General features: G+C 45.0%; 1 protein-coding gene across 32 annotated transcripts in view; it reads right to left on the bottom strand.

Moving 5' to 3' along the window:
* Positions 1-53: 53 nt before the first annotated feature.
* The window catches only part of clasp2 (cytoplasmic linker associated protein 2), a 53,367-nt gene continuing 37,462 nt past the window's right edge, over positions 54-15,958 (bottom strand). For 15 of the 32 annotated variants that reach the window (XM_075450273.1, XM_075450269.1, XM_075450268.1 and 12 more), the window contains 19 exons: positions 14,754-14,861; positions 14,359-14,421; positions 13,636-13,742; positions 13,467-13,490; positions 13,154-13,309; positions 12,858-12,949; positions 12,710-12,773; positions 10,911-11,074; positions 9,839-9,917; positions 7,344-7,487; positions 7,008-7,151; positions 6,768-6,874; positions 6,501-6,642; positions 3,767-3,962; positions 3,465-3,658; positions 3,226-3,354; positions 2,863-3,069; positions 2,575-2,691; positions 54-1,623 (listed from right to left, as the gene is read on the bottom strand). In XM_075450273.1, coding sequence (XP_075306388.1) covers positions 1,546-1,623; positions 2,575-2,691; positions 2,863-3,069; positions 3,226-3,354; positions 3,465-3,658; positions 3,767-3,962; positions 6,501-6,642; positions 6,768-6,874; positions 7,008-7,151; positions 7,344-7,487; positions 9,839-9,917; positions 10,911-11,074; positions 12,710-12,773; positions 12,858-12,949; positions 13,154-13,309; positions 13,467-13,490; positions 13,636-13,742; positions 14,359-14,421; positions 14,754-14,861 — 2,315 coding nt within the window. In that variant the 3' untranslated portion in view covers positions 54-1,545. Of the gene's footprint in view, positions 1,624-2,574; positions 2,692-2,862; positions 3,070-3,225; positions 3,355-3,464; positions 3,659-3,766; positions 3,963-6,500; positions 6,643-6,767; positions 6,875-7,007; positions 7,152-7,343; positions 7,488-9,838; positions 9,918-10,910; positions 11,075-11,583; positions 11,587-11,885; positions 11,946-12,709; positions 12,774-12,857; positions 12,950-13,153; positions 13,310-13,466; positions 13,491-13,635; positions 13,743-14,358; positions 14,422-14,753; positions 14,862-15,958 lie in introns of all 32 variants that reach the window. The other 17 variants (XM_075450292.1, XM_075450277.1, XM_075450293.1 and 14 more) reach the window with 7 other exon arrangements.

Here is a 15,958-nt window from a genome sequence, read left to right on the forward strand (position 1 = left end):
CATCCCCTCTGCCTGAGGTTGGTGCACCGACAAAAGTCCAGACGCGTGGCTGATCATGATCTGTACAAGTTCTTTATTTTATTGTAAGCACAGCTTTGTAAATGCACGGAGAAAACACAACAGTGAGAACTAGAATGTTACAAGAGGAAGGAAAGAAAGACACAACGAACAGGGAAAGGAGTCGAGTGAGGACATGACCTTTGTTTTCAGAGCTGTAAATAATAAATTTCTACAAATTTTCTCAGTAGAGAGAGAGAGAAAGAGAGAAAAAAAAGTGTGAGAGGGACTACGGCACACGAGAGAAAAATAAAAACAAAGATGGGCGAAGGTGCGCGCGTGCACCCCCCCCTCTGGGGGTACTCTCCTAAATGACACGTTGCAGGATATTCCATTTTAATATCGTATATAGATACATATCCACTATGTGATAAGAAGCCATGTCCTGTCATACTTCATGTAGTAAAGCAGCACGCACCTATCTTCCTCCCCGTGGCCCATCAACGTGCTGATCCAAGATGAGCTCGGAGAAATGGAGGGCACCATGAGTTTATCTGAAAGTGGTGGACATTTTCACATTAATTTAAAACCCCAGACACGCTCCTCCGACTGCCGACAGGACCCCCGATAAAAAGTTATCCTTTTCAAATTTCGTCTCATGCATAGCCAAGCACATAACGCCTCCTAAAGTTTGGGTTCTGTCTGTACTGTCTGCGTTTGCCACCAGCACGCAGGCCCCCGCTGTGACTTGTGTTAGTGCTGTGCTGGGGGGGGGGGAGTACCTTTGAGGCTTATTAGCACCTTTCTGAAAGGGAGAGCGCGTGTTGATGTGTGAGCAACAAATAAAACTCCAGGTATTAAAAGAAAAACAAAAACGACTGCAGTAAAACCTCATAACGTAAAATAAATCCAAACTAGAACGCTATGTAAATTTACATTCCTGTCTTCCTGGCCCCGGTTACTCAATCTTCAAGCAAATAAAAAAACAAAACAAAAAAACAAAAAAAAAACAACAACAACAAAAAAAAAAAAAAAAAAAAAACACAAAAAAAGCACAATTTGTTCAGCGCAGTGTTTGATGAATATTAACCCCCAGAAAAATGAGAACCATGCAGATGCACCACTTCTTACTAACATCGAGATATTGTTGATACTGTTGGACAGGACGGACATTTCATATCTTCATCCTTGAGTGATTAGTGACAAACCTGGGTGGAGTATAATCATGTTTAATGGAGATTCAAAGGTTCAGTTCAGTCTTGAGATCAGGGTGGACGCTCAGTAATGCTGAGAAAAGCAACCTTCCTCTCTTCTGCACCAACTCCCATCGTTGAGTGAGGCAGGAAACATGAAGACTGTCTGCACCTACATCTGTTTGTGTGTATACACTGATGTCTGTTGTGGATGTAAGCCGTTTGGCTCCTGTGAGTTCTGATCTGTGTTTTGTTTTCAGTCTGTGTGGGTGGGTGTGACATTATGAGCAGATGTTTTTGTGTATGGCGGGCAGCATTGCAGTTCTGTGGTCGCCCTGTGCGGGACGCGTGCGTCCTATAGGCCCTCGGACGGGGGTTCGCTGCCACCGGAGCCGGACTGGGCGCGCTTGATGTAGAGATTCAGCAGCTTCAGCTACAAACAGAAACACAAAAGAGGGTGGACACATAAAGTTATTGCATGTTAGCTCGGTAATGCATCGTTGGCTCTGTCGGTCCCAGTCGGGGCTTTTTCAGCTAATTCGACAGGTCATTCACTGAAAGAGTTTGCTGACTGGCTGTTCAACACAGTGAATGAACTCTCTGCTACGTTAATGTGACTTTGATTGCATATGTGTAAAAAAACAAAACAAAAAAAAAAACAGTCCATATGACATGTTAGTTTAGATCGAAAGGCAGACCTTTGAGTCTCAACACATGAAAACCAGCAATAACTGAGCCATAACTATGTTGGATAACAAAAAAATAATGACCCAATTTCAGGAAGCATACTGAATAAATTACACTCCTACTACATTCTGCATGAAAACGGTGTGTTCTCTTGGTGCTGTGTACACTGTACGCTGGACTTGGCAGTTAAGATGTTGTCTTTACACTGTTCAAGAGCAACCATTTCCCCCAAACACCGTCCACGTGAGGAGAGACAGAAGAAGGGCTTTTCTTCGCCGCCAGTTCTTTGGTTCTTGTCTGTGGTTTGGTGTCTAAGTGCCCTAAATGTAAAAGAGCCCCAATCAGCCTGAGAGCGAGCTTTGTACAGCCTTAAGGATCAGTATCTGCTCAGAACGCCAGCGTCTCTGCAAACAAAGCAGCACTTGAAGACCGTACGTATGCGACTAACAGGAAACAGATTCTGTGACGTGTAAAGTCAGCCGTCTGCTTTAGGTGCAGTCGTTCTTTGTGTCGAACTGCCAATCAGAGTGAGCGGTCTCACAGAAAGACCCAAAAAGGAGTCAACAGAGCCATCAATACAATCCAAGAAAACACTTATTTTGTTGACAAAAGTTGCATGTCATGCCAAAACCTGGCGGGTTACAATGAAAGTGGCTTGTGCTGAATGCAAATTTGAAGCGCTTTGAGGTCGGCTCACCTTGCTGCTGGAGAGTTGGCTGAGGTGCGGTTTGAGGTCTTCTCCTATCACTGCGTAGACGGCCACCAGGCAGAACACACAAGCTTTCCTCACGCTGCTCTCAGAGTTGTCGTAGCCCTGTTCAACCACACAACACAGAGGAGATTGCTTCAGAGTCTTTCATTAGGACCGAGAGGACATCAAGGACGTAAGATTTTTGACAAACAAACAAACAAACAAAAAATGAATATAAAGACATGCTCAGCATCCAAAGGATCATTTATGTTACATATATGAGCTGTGGGATACCTGTATGAGACCTGGCACTATCTCAGGCAGCATGCTGATCAGGCCCTCGCGGGGAATCCTCTCGATCACTTTGGTCTGCATCTTAATAGCAGCCAAGTTGATGGGGTAATCAGCCGACTGGATAATGGGACACAGCACTTTGATACACTGCTCTGGACTGATGGACAATGCCAACATGGCTGCCGTCTCCTCTGCCGCTCGTACCACCTTCAGAAAAACACAGAAATACCAGAATGAACCGGGCTGACATCCCATTTATGAGTCAGATGGGCAAAATCCAATATCGAAGTGTATTTCATGATTATCAAACAGACAAAAACGAGAGTCTGCTTGAGCTCATTGGTGTTGGGTGAATAGCGTTACCTCTTTGTGAGGGTCTTTGTGGGCCTCCAGGGCCTTCATGATGGTGAGCTCTGCATAGTTCTTGAACCTCCAAGGCTGCTTACTGAGAATTTCCCTCAGCACCCGCAAAGCCAGCGTTCGGATCACATGCTGGGAGAGTGAAAGAGATTTCAGATCAAAGGAAAAGGAATTCAGCTTTTATTTTTTCACATGTCACATTTTCTCTTGTAAAACAGTCAGTTGGTGCAGAGTGTGCCAACCTCTCTGTCACCCATCGTCTCGAGCAGGAGCAGCAGGATGGTCTTGAAGTGTTCATCCCACACCTGCAACGTATTTTCACGAATCAACTTCAGCAGCTCATACAACGCTGCCTTCCTTTCATCTATGCGTTCGTTGTGATTGGACAACTCCTTGAGCAGCTCGGCCACAAGCTCTGATTGGTCAAGGCTGCTATCTGTGAGGAGATAATTGGGGGAAAAAAAGGAAACGTGTTGGAATTGGCATAGGATTTGCCATCTGTGATATCTACAGTGTGTTCTTCTGTCATGAAGTGTTTCTGTACCATCGGTGAGAAGCTCCGAATCATCCATGCCGGTGTCTTTGCGGCTGTGTTTGAAGGGTGAGTCGGACAAGTGCTCACGGGCTCCTCGGGGGCTGGAGGAGAGCAGGGGGGTGTTGAGCAGGGAAGTCTTGTTGTCCAGAGCCATGCGTCCACCGTCCATCAAGTCTGAGACTCTGCCGTCTGTCCCACTGCCGCCCTGCAAAAGAAAGAGAGAGTAAAAACCGCATGTTGCGGATGTGCAGCAGAACATCAGTCTAAAAGAAACTGAGCCAAAACTGCAAAGTGAAACCTTGCAGCACCTCAAGCTCCTCGTTGATCTCAACAATGTCGACTCTGGTCTCATCTTTCTCTTTACGGGAGATGTGCTTTATTTTCTTTTATCTCTGAACTTTACAAATAAGACGGATCTGAACTGACACGGCTAACATTACAGCGCGCAGTTGCTATATTTTCCAGGGACACGCACTTCTCGATGATCACCAAATGGATTTATCGGTATTTAAAGGTGGCTTTGGCTGATGGCTACACTGCAGAAAAAAAAAAAACATCCTGAAGAAGAACAAACATGGAAAATACAGACCTTGGATGAGGTCTCTTTCGAGAAATACATCCCGCACATTTCTAGCAGGTCGTGACATGACTGAACGGGGGCTATTTCTGTTTATGTCTATAAGCTGCCGTCTTTATTTTTAATCCCCCATTTAAGCTTTAGAATTCATGTTAAAAATCAGACTCGTACCATCACGCAATCCACTCAAGCGAGGTATAGAAAAAACACGTCTCTGCTTTATTTTCTGCTCATTCGCCCATCAGGACATTTTGGAAAAAGGGATCATTTTAAACAGCATGTTGTTCTGGAGGTGAACTAGAAAAACAACTCAGTGACTTTTTGACAAACGACCCACCAGGTGAGGAGTGCAGCAGGGTGAAGAAGTCAAAGGTACTCTTGTTTGTGTGTGTGTGTGTGTGTATATATATTTACACTCAAAGCACTAAAACTACTGTCTGTGTGGTGTTTTGATGAGTCGGGTGTGCTGATGACATGTGGGCAGGTTGGATTTCAGATGAATCTCATGTGGAAAATGTCAGGAGGTCGCACCTCCGTACTAAAGAACATCATGTCCTTAAAAGGGTAACTAGGAAGTACTGCAATAAGACCGGGCATGACAACTGGAGTCATAAAATTGTACCGAGCAAACACTCGAACCGGACAAGCACTTGAAAAATAATAAAAGGACCAGATCCTGGTGATAAAATCATCTTTTAAGCAGCCTGGTTTAATGAGAGATAATTAACAGGATTTCATTAGTGCCTGTCGAGGATTAAGTTTGCAGTCATCACTCCCATAAACACACATCCATGCCTCTCAGCTCCCACGCTACAAGTGGAGCAGCGGGGCAGATCACATGTCAGTCACATGCAGTACGCATGTGTGTGTCAAATCTTGGAAAACATGCAGGGAGGCCAAATAGGATTATGAGCACTTGTTGAGAACAGAATGCAATGTATTCGTAGCCTCAGTATCAGTCAGCACTAAATGTGTCAACGTATCTCCTTTCCACATTTTTTAAAATCGGACAATCCTCGATTTAAATGATATGCCTGAGAATGTATACGAGTGGGCTCAAACAACAACAAAAAGGATTTCTGAATGCTCAGCTGTTCAGAAATCATTTATTCTCCTGGAGGAAAGAAACTAAACAAATTCTACTGATACAGTTCCAATGCGAAAACATTGATCTCAAAAGCTGTTTAAACTGAAAGTTCATCAACTGTCCTGCAGAACCCTGAACTAGACGGGCTCTGTTACAAACCAGTGAGAGTTCAGTAATATCCGACTGCAGCGTTAAACAGACATCTCCCACCACCAAATGCAGGAATCTCTGTATGTGCATGTGTGATTTTCACTTCTCCACACTGAAACAGCTCATCTGATCTACATAATCTTGGTGGGTGTATTACTGGACACCTGAGGGGGGTGGATGAGCCATTCTCACCCTAACTTTTAGCTGTGGTGGTGCCACCCACCACCACATGTAAACAGTAACTCAGTAAGTAGAAACTGCAGTGAAATGGGTGCCGTTCTTCATGTGTTTGTAAGCTGCAGCACAGATGTCGTTGTGGTTGAGGAGTATATCCTTACAGCTGACCTCTTTTCAAAACAGTAATAATATATGCACGTGGGCCCCAGCAACACCTGCCTGCCTGTTAGGCATCAAGGGAACACCAGTAACTAACATCTGCATATGAAGCATTTCGGGCCCATCTGAAGATCGAAGCACAGAAAGATAACGGCGATATTCATTCCAAATGGGCACCACATTAGGAGTGTCGATTCCATGCACTCAAAGCCTGCTGTGTTTCTCCACAATAAGAACCAGAACGCCTACTTTTCCCGCTGCTTTCAAGCCCTTCCGTCCGTACTGTCGGGACAGAGTTTAATAAAAGTGCTGTTGGGTTTTGAGCTACGGCTCCTTCACAACTGGACGCAAGTGTTCATGTTTCGTGACTTAATTCGCCTCATTGCAATGATACTAATGTAGCTGCAGGACCAAACACTACAATCTGTAAATGAGTACAAAAAGTAAGAATGGCTTCAAACCAGATTTAGCTGGTATTTTTTTTTCTTCTTTTATTTTTTCCACAGCTTTATCTCCTCTGAATCATCAACCAATAACAGATTATTAACAGACTCATCGCAAACTGTGTATCCCTCATAGCCAAATCAACTCACCTCCTCTCCTTCTCGTCGTTGCAACGGATCGTTCATGTCCTCTTGGCTGCGAACGCTGAAGTTCTGGATCGCCTCAGTGACACCTTTCAGAGAACTGTAGATGTCCTCCGAATTCATGTTTTCTGTGTCATAGTCAAATGCACTGCAAAGACAAAGGACAACATTTTCATGTTGCCTTCATGCAGCAGCATACTATGCAGACATATATACTGTCATTTTGAAGCATTCGGGCCGGGGTCCCACCTTCAAGGTAAAAGTGTGCGTTACCTTGGTGAGGGGGTGTTCTGGGAGGTGTTAGTGGGTGAAGTGACAGGACTGGACCAGCTGGCGGGAGAACGGGGGGTGTGGCGAGTCAACGGACTGCCCATTTGTGCCTGAAAATGAAGACACGAAGAAGTAAGACTTTCATGTTACAGTACGATCGACAGCAATACTGTAACACGTGTGTCCAAGGCTCTCCCTTCCTTCACGTGGAATGATTCTTTGAGTTTTTTTGTTATTCTTTACCTGTGCCGCATTGCCTGTGTTCTTCAGATGGTTTTGAAGTAACTTTGTGGCTCCGTCCTGAAAGGTTTTGGGAAGAGCTGCCAGTAGCATGGTGAACTCTGGGGTGTTGAGCTGGAACAGGTGGATTAGAACCGACTGGGCCGCCTGTTTCAGCACAAAATACACAAACCCCCCTCTTAATTAGAGTATACTGTGAATCATGGAAGGTGGCAACTCTCGGGCAATCTTAGAGGGCATCATGAAACACACGCCTATAACTCGCAAAGGTGATATCTCTCGCACTGCGTGGTGGTAGCAGGTTTTTAAATAAGAGAGCAAGTACGTGAGTGGCTGTACCTTTCTGACATCAGAGCTCTTGGGTTCAGACGTCCAGGTGATGATGCGCGAGACAGCCAATCGAGTTTCACTGGAGTTCACAAAGTCTGGAGCCTCCATCTGTAGTGTGAGCGTCTCAATGTACTTTAGAATAGCCACCTTCACCTGCAGCACAAACACACATATGCACACACACATCATTATTAATATTATTATTATTATTAAGTCAATGGCCTGTAATCACCTGGAAATACACAAAAACAGCGGTGACAAAACTACAAACACACATGAAAATGATCACCAGTGTTCACAGCCAGCATGTACAGCCACAGCAGATTGTGCAACTCTTGTGGGTCTGAAAATCAAATGATCTGATGAATCAATGTTAGAAGGTCATCCAAGTGAAAGGCATCATGCTTTGCACAGGGGGAAAAGAAACTCGGTCAATCTCAAAAGTGATGACAAATGACATTCCAAAGGAAATGCAGGCTCTGAAACGTCACAACTTTTTCTTGCCCTTAATTTCCTCCTCCATCTCCGTTTCTCTACATTTGCACCTTAAAGACCAGAACTTCCTCCACATCACTTAGCAGCATGGTGCGCGCCATACAATTGCTCCCCCCGGAGCGCACTGACCTGGGAGGACTGGCTCCAGGCTGCGGCCTGCTCGTCTAGAGAGCAGGCGTGGCGCCGCGCTCTGGGGGGGAACAATTTTACCCCGGACCCCCCCCTGCCTCGCCCTCGCCCGCAACATGAGCTCCGTACAGGCTTCAGAGAGAAAGAGGAGAAGCACCGCGTCAATCAACGAAGAGAGACAGGGGGACGAGGACAGGGGGTGCAGAGGGAGACAAGAGCGGAAAAGGAGGATGCGAGGAGCAGGAGGGAAGGTGGAGGGAGTTGTCAGGGGTAGAAAGATGGTAAAGTGCGGGTGATTTCAAAATTGGATTGTATTATTTTGCAAAATCTTTTTGTAAGTTCTCCAATTGCTACTACCTCAGCTGTAAGGCGTCATGAACTAATCATGGAGCAGTTTTTCCTGCTAGATAACATTAGAACATCAGACCAAATGGCTATGACCTGTGGGGTTCCCCAGGGGTCAATTCTGGGACCCGTATTGTTCAATCTGTACATGCTTCCACTAGGCCAGCTAATACGCAGCTATAATGTGTCCTACCACAATTATGCAGATGACACTCAGATCTATGTGTCACTGACGGCAGGAGAACACGGGCCTGTAGATACATTGTGTCGCTGCATCAAACAGATCAGTGTGTGGATGCAAAACAATTTTCTCCAGCTACACTCAGACTAAACTGAAATCATTGTCTGTGGCCCACAGAAACAAAGAGAAAGTGTTATCAGTCACCTTGAGACTCTCTCTCTAAAACCTAATTATCAAGTTAGAAATCTCGGGGTAATATTGGACTCAGACCTGAATTTCAACAGCCACATTAAATCTGTAACATCAGCAGCTTTTTACCATCTAAAAAACATTGCCAGAATCAAAGGAATAGTGTCTAAACCAGACTTAGAGAGACTGATCCATGCGTTTGTCTCCAGCAGGTTAGACTACTGTAACGGCCTGCTCACTGAGCTCTCTAAACGGGCTGTAAGACAGCTGCAGTACATCCAGAACGCTGCTGCTCGAGTCCTGACTAGAACCAGGAAATACGACCATATTAGTCCAGTGCTCAGGTCTCTGCACTGGCTTCCTGTCGCTCAGAGAATAGACTTTAAAACAGCTCTGCTTGTGTACAAGTCTCTTCATGGTCAAGCGCCAAAGTACATCTCTGACATGTTAGAGCCATATGAACCAACTTGGACTCTGAGAACCTCAGGGAGGGGTCTCCTGCTGGTGCCCAGAGTCAGGACTAAACTAGGTGAGGCTGCGTTTCAGTTTTATGCCCCTAAAATCTGGAACAGTCTTCCAGAAGATGTGAGACAGGCCTCAACTCTGACAATGTTTAAATCCAGGATGAAAACAGTTCTATTTACTACTTATTCTTTTTCACACTCTCGACAACATTTAAAATACTCGATTTTGCTTCTTAAATGACATTTAGCCGCGGGAGGGTCTAACTGTTCGGTTGTTCACATTACTCTATTGCCCATGACTGGCGTTGAGGGCAAGGGGCGGATTGATGAGGAGCAGTAGAAGGAAGTGTTGACAGCGTGGTAGCGTGAGGAGGAAGGGAAGCAGGGGGACAAAAGGTGGGGAGTGAGGAAGGAGGCAGCAGAGAAATTGAGAAGAGGACAAAGATGGGAGGGTGAGGTGAGGATAAGTGAGGCCTTTGAGGAGGAGAGCTTGAAGGTGTTAAGTGGCTTGGTCAGTCGCTGTCCAATCACAGCCCAGTCGGGGGTTTTGGCACACACAGCCAGCATGGGTGGGCATGGGGCCCCGAAGCAGCCATGGTTACAGCATCCCTTCATTAACAGCATCATGTGCATGCTTCGCATCCACTTTCTTACACAGATACTTAGTCAAACGGACATACATTGTATTAACTCATCATTACCTTGAGGTTGGGTGTCTGTGTCTGGTCCACAGTGAACCTCATGAGAATAGTAAACTGGAGATCGCTGGGAAAAGACTCTCTGAAAGAAAAAAAGAAGAAAAAAAAAACACGTTTTTCTTCATGCAAATGTGTCTTTGACACGAGTGAAGATAAATTAACAGGACACAGCTGGTGACAAAGCATTCTACTTTGTTAGCAGTTTTCACTTTGTTTGGAATCACACTCAGAAGTTTTTGGGCTATTTTAGAGGCTTGACTTTTTCAGCTTCGTTCGAACTGAATTCAAGTAACTTCAAACCTGACGTCATCGTTTAACTGTCCAAAGTAATGATATTTACTGGGCTTGAACAGATGTATTGGCCAAACATCGGTAAAGGCCGATATTCATCTTGTTGATTGTAAACATAACAACAGGTAGCAGCCTAATTCTATAGCAGGTCATTTATTTTTCCCAAGAACATTTTGTTTGGCCAATCAAGTTATGAAAAGTCACAAAATAGGCAACAGTTAAACAGGCTAAAAGAGCATTTCAAACTGTTATTTTTCATACAAAGGAATTTTCTCATGCGAAAGGTAACAATTAAGGTTGGTTAATACATTCGTATAAACTACTTTTAGAGATTTTAAATGTTTTTTTTTAAGACCTCTTCAGCAATTCTTTTTTTTTTCTAATGTAGCAACCTGTTGAATAAACCTGAATTACTTTTTGCTCAACATAGTCCTTCATGCTGCCCCAATCTGCTGCAGGAAGAAACACCTCGCATCGGTCTATCACCATTACGAGCATGTTATGGAGACGCTCCAAATTTAGCACCAGCTAATTTGATCAAGTTGAGGAGGCTGACTTGTTGACCTCACTCTGTTCAGTGAGCAGCAGAAAGAACAAGGAACAGCTGACAAAGGCATGAATGTGAGTGAGAGAGAGGAGGCTTCAACTCAGTCCGTCTTCTAATGTAACGCACAGATCAAGAACCATAAAACGTTAACATAAGCAAAGAAAATCAGTTACAAAGTACAGAAACCAAATAACTTCTTGGCTTCCAGTGTCAGTCTGCATGCGAGTAGACGCCCACCTTGTGACGTCCAGGGCTCTCTGAACTTTGGCCTGTACGGAGCCCAGCAGGTCTGCCCCCATCTTCTTCAGCAGCTGCGTTAGCAGGACAAACAACCAGTCCTGCAGGTCTTCTTTATGAACCTGGATGAAATCCACCAGAGTCTCCAGGAACATACTGAACACCTAAACACACACACACACGTTGCTTAGTTTACACACAGAAACTCCGTCGTTTACCCATAAAACGCTTCATGCACATACACACACACAAATGCATGCATCCGAGAAATCCTGCATTTGCAGTTTGTACTGGATTCTGATTTGGGATTAGGTTAAAAAAAAAAAAAAAACAGCATTAGTTCCCATTGTGAAGTTAGTGGTGATTTGTTACTGCAGCAGCCCATCTTCATTCCCAATCACCAGTTAAGACTTAAATCACACAAAATAAGAATGATATCAAGATTAGAAAACAACCCCAACTGGATGAGACTGAACCAGGCGGGATGTGTGGTTACCATCTCTACATGCCAGTTGTTGATTTTAGCAGGACAGTGGAGATGCAGGCAACATTATATAAGGCAGGTTAGTGAGGGTTATGTAGTTGCCTTGGTAGCTGATTACCCAGTCACATTAACGAAGCAGAATAACATCCAAACAGTTTAAACACAGTAACACTGATTGGCCAAACTTACTCTCTACAGAGAGTTCCAGAGTGGGGTGGCATGGGGGAGAGAAAGACACATCTGTTAGCATCCTAACAAAAGCTTCAACTCAGTGTGTGAGCAAACCCGTAATCTTGACTTCCAACACAATATTAGCTAAAGTATTTCAAAAATCTGTCAACCAGCAAGAACCATATGGCAGAAATGTGACAGTGTTTTGTGCTCACTATTAAAATAAAGAACTGAAATGAACAACGAGGGATAAAAGAAAGGATAAAATGAGAGTAGAGAGATATGGAAGCAGGAAAGAGATTCTTGGTGAAATGTGGTACCTTGAAGGAGGCTGAGCTTATACCGGATTCTGCCGTGCCGTACACCCTGCCGCAGTCTCGCTGAAATTCATCAAATCATCAAACGTCAAACGAGTGACAGGGAGGGTGGGGGGTGGGGCTCACACACCTTACACCATGTGTGAGCCAAAGGAGCGCTCAGAGAGCCGAAAGACAAGTGGCAGTGTTAGAGAGGGCGAGCCGCAGCTGGTTAGTCACAGAGAGGATCTGGCAGCCCAAATACTGGTGTGTGTGTGTGTGTGTGTGTGTGTGTGTGCGCATTTAAGAGCATCCAACTGAGTGTGCGGTCGGTGTTGTCGCTTCACGCTGCAGGTAGGGAGGGGAAGAGGCAGAGCGGAAGTGAATGCAAAGAGCGCAGCCGCGCGGCGACTGCTAAACGAAGACAGAACAATCCCACGCGAGGGTGAAGTGTGTGAGGTCACACGCCAAGTCAGGTGTGGCATGCTGTTAGGAAACAGTGCTACAGTGCACTCTGCATGCCTGTGTTTGTGCTTGAATGTGTAAATCCTCGTGTGCACAACTGAGAATACATTTTGACCCGTTTATCCCATCTTTTTTTTACTTTATCAAAAAGACTATAGTGACGCACTGTGATCGACAAACAGTGTATGTGTGTGTGTGTGTGTGTGTGGATATTAGAGACGCCCAAATGCTGTCAATGTTTTGGCAGAATCCGGTACAGTGAAGGATGGTGGGATAAACAAAGTAACTGAAACAAGGGTAAAATCAAAGTGGGTGAAAATGAATTCAGCTGCATGATGTTATGTGTTGTGTGTCTGTGAGTGTCGTGCTGCATGCATCCATACCTTACTGTGAGGGTCTGCAAACATTCTGGTGAAGATCTCACAGAGCCTCTTTAACTCCACCCGACTGTAGAATAAAGCAGCCACCGTCAGATGAAAATCAGCCTTCACAACCCCCCCCGAAAACACATTCATGTGTTCTGCGACTGACCTGAGGGTGCGTTGGTTCTTCAGCAGCGCCTGGAGGCCTAATAACCCCTCCTTCCTCTCAGACCAGTTGGCACTGGCACAGCGGTTGAGCACCTGGAAATAAACACAAGACCACAACTGTGAAGAAGCAGTGAGGGGAAGAAAATGTTTGGCTTGAGTGAGACTTTTTTTTGCATTAATAGCACTAATTTTCTCACTGAAAAGTCTAAGTGCTCATGAGCAACGGCACCCCTAATCTCGCCATCCTGTAACTCGATCCCAGCCACAATTAAAGAGTTATTTTCTCATGCTGCTAACCTCAGCGACATCTTCTGTTTGTCTCATGTAGGTGGGAATTGCTCCCCCGTTCCTAGAGCTGTAGGACCTCTCTGAACAGGCGCTGGATGCATCACTGTTGGCGTCGTCATCGGAATACATGCTGTAGTTCTCATACCGCCGCCGTGCGGGCTTCTTCTGTGGGTAAGAGAGACACCATGAAGTTAAACTGAAAAGGGCAGTGAGTGATAAAAGGCGCAAGGAGAGAACATGCAATGATCAATCCTGTTAGAACTCAAGCACATCTAAACACACAGACACGGCACACAGGTAAGTGGCAGGAGAAGAAGCTGACCTTAGATCTCATGTCTCCCAACAGCTGACAGCGTTAAACAGAGGTAGAACCAGGGTTTAGTTAACACGCAGACAAACACTCTGGGAGATGTGTGCTTGAGGTGACAGCTGACTGGAATGTGCAGGGTTCAGATGTGTGTTTGTGAGTGGAGCTTTTTGAGTTTTCATACCAGTGCATCGGCGAGAGCTTCCTCTACATCTGAGCCAGTGTTAAGGACCCTCATGGCACTGACTGAAGAAGAGAGGCGACTAGACGGACTGATGCCAAAACCTGATCCTACAGGCAGAGATACAGTTTCGAAGCGAGGGAGGATGGACAGAAGCAAAGCAGAGCAAAAATGTTAATCAAAAAATCTGGGGAAAAAAGCCTTCCCACCCAGCAACGTTTTCCACAGTTGATCAACAATGGAGAACCATTTTCTCATCATCATTCAATCCCTGACATCCATGCAACTCACACAGCATTTAACCAAGAAACAATCCTGTAAGTTGATGTGATGACTTGTTAGGCAACTTTGTTGCAACTTTGGGAAAAAGTATGACATAAAACACAGGAGAGCATGTTGATGTCCCTGCAGAGACGGGTCACAGCTAAATAAGGGGAAAAACAAAAGGACACATAAAACCAACAGAATGGTTATCGACTGGCAACTGAAAGGGCGGAAGCATGCGGTTCCACTCGAGAGTTCAACGTCCTGGCGCAGTACATAAAGAAATGGGATGAACAACAAATGAGGCTGATGGACAAGAAAAGAAACACGACTGGTAACATGTAGGAGAAGATGACTGGTTCTGAAAAGGACAAAAAGGAAAATCAGAGTGAGCACAAAAAAAAAAAGACAAGACGGAGGGGGTGGGTGAGGTACGGAGAAATAGATTTACTCAGCCTTCACCTGGAGCCCCAAAAACATCGGGAGTGTGGAGAGCTCCAGTGGAGCGAGAGTAGCTCCGCGTTGCTGTAACCAAGATTAAAACACACACACACACAGTTTAACAAGCACACACAAGCATTAGACACCACGCGCAGGAATCTCGCACTGATTGTGAAGGAAAGATAGAAAGGCTGGAAAACATGTAAACACGTGCAAGTGATTATTTTTCTACATCTATCAATTATGAGGTTGCTGCACTAAATACATAGTGAATTAGGGAAAAAAAAAAAAAAAAAACTCAAAAGAAAGGAGTAACTAAAAGAAAAGCCTCAGTACAGAGTATCCTCTGTGATGTCCAACTCATCCCCAGTTTCCTACACATCTCTCTTGGGTATCTGTCCACTAGTGCTACTCACCAAGAGGTGTGAAGGAGCGTACGGGGCTGGTGTCCCGGCTGCTCTCTCTGCTGGCCTCTCTGCTGCAGCCCTGACTCATACTGGGCCGAGGGATACGACTGCCCCGAGCTAATGCCACCCAGGTAACAACCGTACATCACAGGACAGGAAAACAAACGAAAGGAGAATTGGGCAAAGAGAGACACACGGAAGGAGGGAAAGTGGTTGGTTGTAAGAATACAGAGGGACAAACGTGAGCAGTGACGGAGAAGACAAAGGTACAGAGATAAAGACGTAAATAAGACCGAACAGGCAAAAGTGACAAACTGACAGGATATCAAAGAAAACAACAAACGTGAGTACTGGTTTCCGGGCCCCGAGGGAGCATCTCAACAGATTTTAAATCAAAGGGCAGCAACTCGCAGTTTTCAATTGAGTGATTTCACTTGATCGACAAAAATCAGTCAAACAAGCTACAGGATGACAGAAATTGTTTAAAATCTCATCTCCGTCCTCAAATTATGGGGCAACTCATAAAATCCCATCCCATAAAATGATCATTCGATATACTGTCTGTGATTGTTAGTATTAAAACAAGCAAATCGATTTTGTGAAGCAGAAGTGTGAAAAGTGAGTGACTTTCTATTTTACAATAACTTCAAACTAGTTACCAAATTGCGGCAGATGTGTTTTCTGTTGGTTTATTGATCAGTCATGTGACCAACTGATTACGCTTCAGATGAGATGCGCCCGTGAGGAGAGGAAATCTGCAGAACTTAACGGACTGATATTCACATACGCACACAGCTCTTTTGTCTCTTTTTCTCACACGCAAACACACAGAATAGTAAAGGAAGCCATTCAAGGTCGACTTAGCAATCAAGCTGGTGGGTGAGGGCAGGAGCACCGCAATCAACTCCAGTGTTCATTGTTTTGTTCGGCGTCAGCGTCTACACAGCCATCCACAGTTAATCATTTACAAACCAAAGTGGCGACGAAGCTTTGGAGAACCTGATAAAGCTCGTTTTGCAGCCACCAACGACAGGTTAGTACAGAGAGGGAGAGCATCTGTCCATAAATGGGAGGACATCTGCTGACCACGAGCACCCATCACCATAACAACAGCCATTTCATCAGACAATATATATATATAGAGAGACGAGATCTACGAAGCTGAAGCAGTGAGTTTCATGAATGGACTGGGACGATGGAGGGAGATTGAGATA

Source organism: Odontesthes bonariensis, chromosome 18 (assembly GCF_027942865.1).
Source record: "Odontesthes bonariensis isolate fOdoBon6 chromosome 18, fOdoBon6.hap1, whole genome shotgun sequence".
Classification (NCBI taxonomy): Eukaryota; Metazoa; Chordata; class Actinopteri; order Atheriniformes; family Atherinopsidae; genus Odontesthes; species Odontesthes bonariensis.